This window comes from Coptis chinensis, chromosome 6, assembly GCF_015680905.1.
Source record: "Coptis chinensis isolate HL-2020 chromosome 6, ASM1568090v1, whole genome shotgun sequence".
Taxonomy (NCBI): domain Eukaryota; kingdom Viridiplantae; phylum Streptophyta; class Magnoliopsida; order Ranunculales; family Ranunculaceae; genus Coptis; species Coptis chinensis.
In genome coordinates, this window is record NC_141461.1 from 61,948,721 (window position 1) to 61,961,122 (window position 12,402).

Below are 12,402 nucleotides of genomic sequence, written 5' to 3' on the forward strand. Positions count from 1 at the left end.
TCTTAACTTCCCAATTAAGTTATCATCAATATAGTCCATATAAAATTCACCGTGTATGGTGCGGTGACTGCGGTCCTAGACAGGGAATGTCTTTTAGCAAGATAGATTTGATTAAATATAAGGTAGCAATAGCTTCTGTAACCAAAAGGCAATGGATTAGGGAGATTGTCCTAATACGTCGTTATGTTCATATTGGTCTGGTCAATTCCTCGCTCATTTTACCAATTAGAATTTAGTACCATAGATTTTGTAGAGACGAATATTTTCTTGTCGACAAACTTCTGAGTAGAAATTCAAAGAGAATAATTAGGTAAGAAGCGTCAGCATCAGTACGACACTAGCACGTAACAATGGCCACGTAAAATAGTAATTCATAGGCATGCTACATTGCTGGAAAAAGAAAAGGAAAACAAGAAGATGATATGAAAACTTAAAAGGTACATAAGTGAAGATCGGTAACCTTTTTGACAAATTCTTCCTTTGAGTGTCCCAACTCCTAAGCACCTCGATCTGGGCTCAATTCAAAACACCTTAGACCCAAAAGTGAAAGAACGTGAAATTCTTTTTAACACAATCCGCCCAAAGGATCTGTGTTTTGACTGTATTCAAACTAACCAATATTCCTTTCAAAGACTCCTGTACTCCCAAGTTCCAACTGTAGGCAGACAAAGAAAAAATTATATAAATTAAAAAGACCGTACTTTAGCTGTTGATGAGCACTTGAAACTTGACAAAATGATAAACCTGATTACTCGATCTGCTGCAGAAAGAGATCTCTAACAATAGAGTTTATATGGAACAACAATATGATTACTTTGCTTGGTACTTAAAAGAAGAAGAAGAAGCATATATGACAATGCGAAGAGCAGCACTCGATCTGCTGCAGAAAGAGATCTCTAACAATAGAGTTTATATGGAACAACAATATGATTACTTTGCTTGGTACTTAAAAGAAGAAGAAGAAGCATATATGACAATGCGAAGAGCAGCAGTACGTGCTCTAATTATGGATGCAGACTCGAAGAAAAGCTGACCAATGACAGCTTAAGCATGTACAAAATTGGGCCAACTACCGCCTTTGCAGTGGTGCATACCACAAAAATTTCAGTCCAACAATAGTATCCAGATGCACTTACACAAAATGCATCAGAGAACAAGGGATCTTATAATATTATGACAACATATGCAAGTCTCTATTTTGTAAGTTATCTATGGAGATATATTGCTTACAGACCCCTCGAACCCGAGATTTACATTTCAAAAGCACGGATATCACAATGAATGAACTCTATCAAGCCTAGGAGGCACCTGATTGCAGTTATGGTCCTTCTATCTATCCAACATGTTTGTGCATAACGGTATAGATCCATACCACATTGCCCATTAGGAGAAATGTTTACTTCTGAGAACGGGTGCGAGGCAGAAACCTAAGCCGGGGGGAGAATTGCATTTTGGGCTTTGTCTTTGACAAAATAGATTTCTTCTCACTTTGGGAACATCCATCGGCCTCTGACATCTCACCTGCCACAGTATTAACCAATTATAACTCTTATAAAAGGCTTTGTTAAAACCTTCTTTACACGAACACTAGTATTGTTTAAAGGAATTCAAAAGAGATGAGATGAAGGCATCCCGATCTCTGTTGTGCTTATGACTGGCCAGAACCAAGTTCTAGGATTACGAATCACAAGGCCCATGCAAATGCACAACAGCCAAGGATCATCAATGATGGTACTTATAGAATCGTATGTAGTCATTATTAATTTTATATATCAAGATTTCAGAAATTTCGCGATCACCTTCACTTATAGGGATCCTAGTGTCGTTGGACATTCTTTGTTTTTTCTTGCTTTCTTGAGCTAAGGATATGTTAACGTCATCATCTGAAGCTGAAGAGAGTGGTCTCTTCCTTCTTGGTTCTTTAGTCTGCGGCATGACATGATTTTCTCTGGTGGAAACCGAACTTGTGTCTTCAGCTAATGTTCTTTCTTCCAGTCCCTTGTTGACTTCGATTATCACACTTCTTGCTTCTTTCTGTGTTGCCGAACGAGTTAACCTTGATGTGTAGGCAGGACCCTGTACCTTCATTACTTCAGAGGAGGATTTCTTTTCAATCTTATCCTTTGAATGTTCAATTTCTTTACGACTCAGGCTGGAATCTGAACCTGGGTCTTGAGCCAATTTACTTTCTTGCAACCTGTTGCTAACTTCAACTGTCCCTTCTCTTGTTTCTCTTTGTATTGTTGAACGTGTTACTCTGGGTGTATGGGTAGGACTACATAACTTCATTTCTGTATAGGAGGATTTCAGTTCAACTTTATCATTTGAAAGTTCGATTCCTTTCTGAATTGCCGAACGAGTCAACCTGGTAGTCTTCAAAGGGGTTTTCAATTCTATCTCTGACAGTGAACAAGCTAAACTTCTTTTCACTGTGTGATTAGCAATTGAGGCTGGTTCCTCTAACCTGTTCTGCATCACTGCATTTTGCAAACAGTTGTTTGAAGCATCCCTTCTATCGGAAGTAAGTACTTCTGCATTTGTCAAAATGACTGGAGCCATACAAGCTTCTAGACTCGAGGTAAGGCCATCCTTCATGGATGCCTTCTCCTGGCCAGACAAGCTAGTCACATCCAACGATATAATAGTAGCATGCTTCACAGGGGTGCTCTGAAAAGCACTGGTGAAACCCTCTCTTTGAAGTAAGGAAGCCAGGGCTGCACGAGCACCTAGAGGGCTCAGATGAGGCCTACTGAGCTCCTCATTAACAGACTGAGGAGGAGGTGGAATGTTTTTAGTCTCTAGTTGTACTTTCCTCTGACTCCTGGTGGTCCTCCTGGAGTTATTCTGGCCATGAGGCACCTGACCATGTAGAAAGCTCATTTCTGATGCAATTTTTCTATGCCTAACTTGTCCTCTAAGATCCACTGTGTTTAAAACAAAATGGTTCAGTTTCTTGTGAATAGTTACTAAATATAACTAAAATTCTAACTTCCACCAACACGTTTAGGTTGTTCATAAGAATCGGATTGTATACCTTCTTTGAGTTCAAGTGGATAAGCTTCTGAGCACCCTATCCTGGACATATCAGCTGATTTGGTGATCTTCTCTATCTGCTTTTCCAGGGGGTCAGTTTTAGAAACTGTATCCTCGAGAAGGGAGACAAAGGCTGATACACCTAAGCCGTTAACGGTTTTCACAGACTTCAAAAACTCACTAACTATCGGATGGCTGTCAACGGCATTAGTAGCCAACCTCATGACTGAGCTAGCTGGGACAGTTGCAGTCCCTTCTTTAAGGTGAAGATAGAGCCACTTAATCTCGAAAGTACATCTACACTGGTTCCTTTTTGAGTGTCTTACCCTATGCACCTACAAACAGGATCAAGATTGTTAGCATGACACACAATCTGATGCTTGATAAAGACAAACAATGAAGTTGATCAAGAACCAACAACTGTAGATGCCTACTAGGACAAAAGAAATCATAAGCAACACTGTATTATCTTGGATTACACCCTCTAAACTCACTTGTCCCTCTCCCTCTTTCTCTCTCCTCTCTTTTCCTCCCTCTGGCGGTTTTCTTTTCTCCCCTTTACTTTCTAACTCCCACCCCTCTTTATAACTTCCTCCACTCTCCTGGTTCGTTGATCTCCCTTTCATCCAGCGTTCCCTACCGCTCCACGTGTCGCCTCGGTGTCTGCTGCCCTTAGGATTCCGCAGACCGATATGCTGCTGCATGTCATCTCTTTACTATTCCGCACCTGGCCCACCTGTCCCAAGTAACCTCTCATGCCACGAATATGACCACTATAGATGACCAAGCTCTCATCTTCCCAGAGACCAAGCATATGGCGACTCTGGCTCGTTCGCCTCCCATAGGTATGAGTAATACACACTTATATAGCATGCAAGGTATGAGTAATGCGCGGTCACGCAGATAAGGACATGGATACTGACACGGTGACATGGGTACATAATATGACACGGAATTTTTAGAAATATTTGGGATATGGGTATTGGTATCTTCTCTATATTGCTATTTTTTTTCCATAAAACAAGTATATATTTATCTTTTTACTGATTGCCCGATGAGAGTTTTCACATTGAGCAGGATTAATTTATTTCGTGGCAGACCTTAAAGCACCAAAAAAATTTCTCTACTTCCTATCTTTCTAATTGATGTCGTATTGAATCTGACACGGGTACGATGGCCTAGGCGAGGTATCCGGGTTTCATAGGGCATGACCTTTCCCCATGTCCCTCATACAAGGCGTAAGCCTTCAAAGTCAAAGGAGACTCACTTATAAAGGCGACTTCTTTGTGATCCTCAACCAGAGAGAAGTTCCAGGGTGTACTCAATGAGCTAAAGTGCTAAACCACAGCCCTTCTTACATAAGAACTTTTTTATTTTATAGGTAAAAAATAAAAATCATAAAAAAAAAAACAATCAAGAAGAAGTGTAGTTTGAGATGACAAATGCAATGATACAAAAATTCGTAAGAACCTCACTTGACTCTCTAGAAAAAAAAAAAGGAACCCACTTAAAACATCAAATAATGAAAAGAAAGACTTGAAAGCTCCTCAAGACCTGCAGATCGCAAAGACAAAAGATTACGAAAATAATATCTAGTAAGTTTTATCCCCATCATCTCCCAAAAGAGTACCTCCAAATGGTAATGTATAGCAATTCATATACAGATGAATTTGGTCTAGTGAAAATTCAAGTATGGCTCAGATGTCACTGAATAAATCATACAAAAATAAGGAAAAGTAAATATTATAAAAAGGAGCATAAATTTTTTATCCCAAGAAAATGGTCATTGCAACCATTAACATGCGGCTAATACGAATGAGATGAATCTGTAAGAGGAAAACAACATTGTAATTGACATTTTATTAAGTAAAGTTTTCTTTTGTAGCGAGTCAACATTAAGTTATAAATACATTTCAGGAATGATTTGTAAAATTCGTGCATGATATGAGAATAAAATGGCAAATTGCTAATCTTACGAAGAGGAAACCTCTGAATTTGATTGCCCGAAGAATACAATGTGTTCAAGTACTAAGATTAAGAAATGAGTCTCTCCCTATTTGGTGTGACCCAAGATAAGCTAGAAGAAGAAAGAAAGAAGCAAGAAATATTTACGAGGCAGGGGTAATGATTTCCTTCTGATATTTACAAACAAGGATTCAAGGTAAACAATCTCATGAGTTCTGGTTATTAAAAACTCAAAATCCAACCTATATAATGTTACCATTGATCATAAATTCTCTAATAGGTCTATGGAGAACATGGGAAAAAATATAGCAGAGAGGGTTATCAGCTACTCATCAATTACTCCTGAAAACAAACCCTATATTCTCAAAGCACCAGAAGAAGGTTTATGCGTTAAGAACATCCAGACCTTGAGCTGTCATCAGATTGATTAATGGATAGTCTCTTTTCTTTTGATCAGTAAAATAATTTCTATACATTATCAAAGAAAGTGAACAAAGTAAATAGGTAGGAAGCGATATCCTACATTACAAGTACAAGAGTAAGAGGAAGAGGAAGCAAAAGTAAAATAAAATACAACAGTGGATATTCATCGTCAAATACTGTTTTGATGGATGCGTCCACAACTGTCATGATAGTTCAACAAACAGTCCTGCTGAAATCATCATTAATTTACAGAGGAGACATTTCGAGTTATCTTTGTTTATATTGTTTTTTCATGCTTTGATCCTTTTTTGTTGCAAGTAAAGTTTCAGCTGTTACTAAAAATAATCAATACCCGTTTAATGTTCAATCTAAGAAACGTACCTTCTCGACCTTGGCATCATAGAAAAGGATTCCAAACTGTGTTTCTTGACTAGCAAGAACATGCTCTCCTACTTTTATATGCAGACACTCATCACCCTGAAGAGGAGTCGAGCGGAGACGAATACATCCCAGGGTTTCTTCCTCGGTGAAAATAACCTCTTCACAGACCTGGCCTCCGAAGTCCACAAGGAGACCAAAGTTGGTAGAGGTATCAGAACTGTGGAAACACAATAGAAGTTATCACTCATTCGGAGCCCAGCAACAGTGCTATAACTATGAACAATCCAAAAAGATAGAATTTACACTAGCAATACTTCAGTTGGCTTCACAGTAGCTTATGAAGCAATGGCCGAAACTATAATACTATAGTGCAGCTGTGCAGGTGCTTTATTAGTCATTTCCTATATTATAATTACTATACATGGGGAGTGGTATCCGCGAGCGTATGGAAGCAAATCGACCTCGAATTCATTTATGTTATATATTTTACAAACATTGTAGTTCGGATTTTATCTGAACCGTTAATCACAGAAATCACAAGCCATAATTAAGTGGCTGTTTCTGGTTCCGACTGCCAACTAATGTCGAGGGGAAAAAAGACTTTCCATTGCCCATTGCGAGGATGCTCCTTAACCAATATTAATCTACTTTCAACTATTTCTACTTTTATTTATAAGTTTGCCCATTCTAGTTTCTATAACACATCAACTCTTAATTTCAGAGGGAAAAAATCTGATTTTTCTCAGCCAACCTTTCTGAAGTATTTCTGTTAGTTCAGAATGAGTTGCCTCTTCAAAATTGTAATGTTACTTTTTGTGCCTCTTTCAAGAGCTTTTTGTACCCAGATATAGTTGGAAACCATTCCCTTCACACATAAAATTTAACCGATGTAATAATTACATCTTGTGAATATTAGCAAAGCACTCCTACGAAGTGCCTCTAGTTCCTTTCAGGCAAGTATCCCACATGATAGCCAAGGGTACCATACTCAGAAACAGCTAAACCTTTGAAGAATAGGCTCCCCACAATATGATACTTGATAACTAAAGCTCTTTTCCAATTCAGTATAGAATTTCTTTTTCTTTTTCTTTTTTTTATCCGTAAAATTCTATTAATAAAATAATAAAGATTACAAGAATAACAATTCATCAAGCGTTCAAGTATCAAGAAGCTACTTGACCTCACTCAAGCAGTCAAGTTTCCCCAAGACCCCAAGTTACAATAGTTCACTCATCTTATAAGCCCATCCTGATGGCACATAAAATCTAAAACTTTTGCACCTCTAAACAAAGGGCTAGCACATGCCCAATTGAAGAGACACTCTATTACCTCCCCTTTCAACTGTGCTTGTCCATTTATTTGTGTTCAAAGACCCTCGAGCTTTTCTTCCTTCCATAGTATCCACACAATAGCGTTTAGGAGATGATCACAAGCCAATTTCCATTGTTAGAGACTGGACCCAAAACGATATTCTTCCCTAAAGCATCCTTGATATGTGATGGTGGCACCAAAGCAATGTTGCAAGATGTGTAGAATGTTTTCCAAATTCCAACGCCGTGACAAGTGGAAGAAGGTGACCCACATTTTCTTCCACCACTTCATAACATGAGTACACATTATCAAAATTCATGCCCCTCCGATTCATGTTATCAATAGTTTGGATCCTACCTCCTATCCAAATATAGGGTCCCAAAAAAAAAAAAAATAAATAAACGACAACAACAACCACAACAACTCTAAACAAGATGGAATTCTTCCAAAAATGCTTATAAGGATCATTAGTGATCCTTTCATTTTCCTCTAGCACACCGAAGCAAATTCCTTGGCCATAAACTTGATAAAACGATTTCGTGAGAATACTAACCCACACCTATACTCTTTTATCCACCTCTAAAAGTTACACCTATACTCTTTTATCCACCTCTCAAAGTTACTATCCACTTGATAAATTGCATATAAGAGATCTCATATTTCCCAATCTCCCAAACAATAAGTCTCCTCCTAAGTGTCACATTTCATTTTACGCAATTAGCACCCCTCTTCATATAATCCGAAATGAGAGTATCTGTTAGAAGCAAGTAAGTAGATTCCACATTTCCACCAAATTGTTCAGTAACCAAGGTATCCCCCAGCCCAATTGTCTTCCCTAAAGGAGATGGTTTATCTGTTACCGAGAAGAAAATAAATTCCTTAAGCAAAAGTCTCCCACCCACAAAAAAAATCCTCCAAAAAAGCGATACCTCCAAAAAAGGTTCCTTAATCAATTACTTCATCTTTCTTTCCCCATACTTCTCCTCCACCGCCCTTCTACATAAATGCTCTTCTTCTTTGGCATACCTCCAAAGCCACTTCCCAACAAAGCAACACATGTTTACAACCAAAACAACCATTTTCTTTATGAACGCACACCCTATCCGATTTGACAAAGTAAATCATTGACTTGTCACCCTTGCTACCCAAAAGGAAATGTCTGAACAATTTTTCCACGTGCTTCAAATATTTGAAAATGATTGCACCATCTTTTTCACAATACTTTTTGAATATCTCATTGTACCAGGGTCCAGGAGACCAGGAATATATAATATATATATAGCTCAGGACGTTTAAGGGAGCCCTAAATCCCTAATACTTCATTGTGCAAACCACGATAAGTTTTTTTTTTTTTGTAATTCCTACATTATTTTCTAAATTCTCAGTTTTTTTAGCTATGTAGCACATGGAATGAATGTCAGTATAATGCATAGACATATTCTGTACAAACCATTACTCAAAGACATGCAATCAACCAACCCACATATGCATTTTGCATTTCAATGAAAAGTTGAAAAGCCATCAATAATTTGAACAAAGAAATGCAACATGATCACATCAAACTTCATTAAAAAAAACAGATAAAAGCACCTTAAAGAGACTTGGCATGGGTGCCAAGAAGAGTCTGCTTTCTTCATGGCTTCAAGTTCAACAGCATCATCTGCTTCTGATGAAACTGTGCCCATTGCTGCCCCAAGTTAGAAAACAAGCTCACCCTCAAAACCACCAAGTTGAAATGTGCATATAATAATGGAGACACTGCCAAGTAATTTCTGTACAGTGAGCAGCCTCGAGATTCGTGAAAAGAATATTCATCGTTGATGTTTCTAGGCCCAACATGAAAATTGATGGATCAGACTTATATGGGCTTTGCTCATTTGCTGGGCTTGGGTCCATGAAGGTTTGATTAGATTGATCAATCACACTAGGGGTGCAAGTGGATATCCAAATATTCAAAAATTTCGGATATCGGATTCAGATTCGGATAATTTTCCGAACTGGTTTCAGATACTGCCATATCCGCATCCGAAAATCCGATTTAAAAAATTAATAATTATTATATATAATTTATTTATTTTTTTATTATTGTATAAAATATTATATAAAATCATAAACTAATAATATTAAACTATAATAATAATAAATGACAAATACATATATTTATAATAGTTTTTATAGTGGTAAAATGATTTATTCAAAGAGAATAAAATTTTAATTAATATTAATTTTCAGATCGGATATTATCCGATATCGGATTCGGATATCCAAAATCGGATACGGATAAATTTTTTAATATCCGTCGGATTCGGATATCGATATAAATTTTCTACCAACATATCCGAATCCGAACCTATCCGTTTGCACTCCTAGATCACACACACCCGACCCCATTAATCTGTTGTTGGTAGGGTGGTTCTATTGGCTAGTTTGGTCATGGGATCTGTGACTTCAAAAAAAAAAAACCACCAAAAAAAGAGCAAGGGGTATGATCACACTACTTTATATAGTTTTTAAAATAATGTTTATATAGTTTTTTTTCGATAAATCACCATGCGAATATATCAAGTCGTCCTTTGTCGTCCATGTATTAATTAAAATAGAAGTCCCCAAGTTAAGTAGAAGGTTCCCATATCAGTTACCAAAAACAAAAAGAAGGTTCCCATATCCATTTCGTTTATTTAGGCGATACATTATTATAATAGGCAAACCTGCCAGTGTTAGGCGCAAACCTGCCATGAACATTTTTCTGCTTTCTAATTTGTTTTGTTTCTAAATCCTAATATTTCTATTTCCCATGAAAACAGTTTCCAAATAATCCTCACATAAGATCGCAATTAGCTTAATTAGGCTACATCCACCATCTTAATATGAATGGTACGGTCTTTTTTCTCCTATATTTTTGGGTTAATTTGACTAAGCTATCAACGTACAAGTTGTTCATGGAATGAAGTCGTGGTGACCAAAAAAAAAACAACCAAAACAAAGAAACAAAAAAAAACTAATAATGGTAATCTTCCCAAAACGAAAATAGAAATATTAGAAATGGTATGTTTACCAACGGACTGTCCCTAGGCCTATATAATGAAAGCATAAAGCACAATCAATCACATATATATAGGTTTCAGTAATAAAATTTTCTACCCAATTTTCTTGTGTACCTGAGATATGGCTAGAGTTGCTGTTGCTGCGTTTTGTATCATGTTCCTTGTGGTGCTCGCTGCTGGTACGTATAATAAGCTAGCAAATAGTGTTGCATGAAGAAACTCTTAATTAAGGAAGATTTATGTTTTTTTGGTAATATCTTATATGCATGCATACTTGGTTTACTAGCTAATATACGTGTATGGTTGCATATATATGGTTTTGTTCCCTGCAGAGATGGAAGTCGGGTTATCACAGGAAGTTCACAAGTGTTGCGAGACCATACATTTAGATCATTGTAATAGTCCTCACGATACCCAACGTTGCAATAACCTCTGTACGAGTGGATGTGCAAAAGGTGGAGTTTGCAAGTACAACTGGGGATGGCATGGAAAGTGTCATTGCTACTGTTAGCTCGCTGAAGGCATGAAGTATGAAGTTGTTTTTGGCTGTTTTTCCTTTTCGGCGATATATATAGTTAATCTTTTAAATTTCACACAACTATATATATATATATATATATATATATATATAGCGGGAGTAGTTTTCTTTGTGTGGATTGAATGTTGATTAATTCTATGCTTCATTAATTATAAGAAGGGTTACTTCTTGAATCGGACGTTGACTTAATGTTTAGGACAACTGAACCCGCTGAATACGGCAGAGATGATTTATTCCACTGCCGGACGTGGCCCCCCCACTTACTGATTATATGAAATACTCCTAATATCCTTCAAGGTATTAGTGTTTTATTTTTTGAAAAAATGATATATCATTATACGAATTTACATATACACCCTTGAACATCTCTCACCTTCTTGTCACATCTCTTCCTACCTAATACATCAGAAGTTATTTTCTCTCTCCTATTCCTACCCAGGTCGTCTATTCTTCTCTCTCAACAACATTCACAGTCACCAACGAAAACTATCTTTGTTCCTGCCCAAATTCCTTTCCCTCTCTTTTCTCTTACCATATTTACTCAGATATACACTATCTTTCATTCTAGAGTAGTTGTTGAAAAGAAAACGGATATATATGACGATATTGGGTCTGGTATGACAGATTCAGAGGACATCGAATGGTTGAAAGCGATCCTAAGCGCTATGTGCCTGAGAAGCCAAAGGAACGATATATGCATACGTGCCAGAGGATCATTGGAACTGGACTTCTATGAGGAAGATGGTGAAGTAGAGTAAATTGTATAGAAAATGTTTGAGAACTTTCCTATTGTCTTATATCTTAGTTTTGTTGTTGTGAAATGGAGTTCTTGTATAGGAAATGTATGACAGGGCCATGCTTTTTCGTTTTAATTAATGATATGGTTATGTTAATCCCATTATAAGTATATGGTAGAACAAGATAGTTTTTATCTGTACAAAAGTATACTGAAAGATGTGAATGCGACGGTAGAACACGGTAGTTCTAGTTTTTATGTGTTGTACAAATGTATACCTAGGTAAGAACAAATATGTGTATGCCCAAAACTCAATATCGAAGAAAATATAAATATATCCAGTCAAAATAGAGAAGTCAAAACATGTAGTGGAGTATGATCTTGCCCATATATAAAGTACCAATATACAAACAAATCTAAGAAGCACCACGTGAGCAGCTTCAATAATTAGTAATGGAATGATATGATGTTGTTTAGAAAATGTTAATATGAGCAGAGGCATCATAGATCAATTTATTTCCAAAGAAGGTTTATAATGTCTCAATGGTATTGTATGTTGTTTTAGTCTGGAAAATAGATCACGTGGGAAAGAAAGATCTATAAAAACTTTCAATTCTTGGCATACCCCAATTGACGGCATGTTGTTTTCGTTTAGGTGATGTTAGTAGTGTAGGCAAAAGTACTTAATTAAGAATGATTAATCTTAATTAAAGAAATTAAAAACAAAATCCAGTAGCATGTAGTTTAGTTTGTCCATCCAAGGACTCAAGCATTGCATTTTTGTGTTTTTTTACGATCAACTTCGATTCTACCATTCCGTTCAACCTGGCAAGCAAGTCAAGCCACAGGCAAGCAAGTCTTTGGCCACCGTATTTCTGATCATGGCCCTAGTCCGGGTGAAATTGAGATGCTGATTTCGCAAAAGCTGATTTGCAAAAGCCAGTACAAAGACCCCGCAATTGTAAGAATCT

General features: G+C 37.0%; 1 protein-coding gene across 3 annotated transcripts; it reads right to left on the reverse strand.

The window, feature by feature from the left end:
• Window positions 1–262: 262 nt before the first annotated feature.
• Window positions 263–8,941, reverse strand: LOC147493840 (uncharacterized). 3 transcript variants are annotated; one of them, XR_015198980.1, is made up of 6 exons: window positions 8,704–8,881; window positions 5,803–6,019; window positions 3,035–3,368; window positions 1,800–2,924; window positions 1,309–1,521; window positions 263–655 (listed from the first exon to the last, which is right to left on the reverse strand). XR_015198980.1 is itself a non-coding variant. In XM_086566441.1 (6 exons), exons 1-5 carry the CDS (start codon window positions 8,796–8,798, stop codon window positions 1,397–1,399), a joined length of 1,896 nt encoding a protein of 631 aa, XP_086422567.1. In that variant the 5' UTR covers window positions 8,799–8,941; the 3' UTR covers window positions 263–655; window positions 1,373–1,396. The 3 variants fall into 3 exon arrangements, 2 of the variants coding, with proteins under 2 accessions (XP_086422567.1, XP_086422568.1); XM_086566441.1 differs by having other exon boundaries at window positions 1,373–1,521; window positions 8,704–8,941; XM_086566442.1 differs by lacking the exon at window positions 1,309–1,521 and having other exon boundaries at window positions 8,704–8,882.
• Window positions 8,942–12,402: the final 3,461 nt, after the last annotated feature.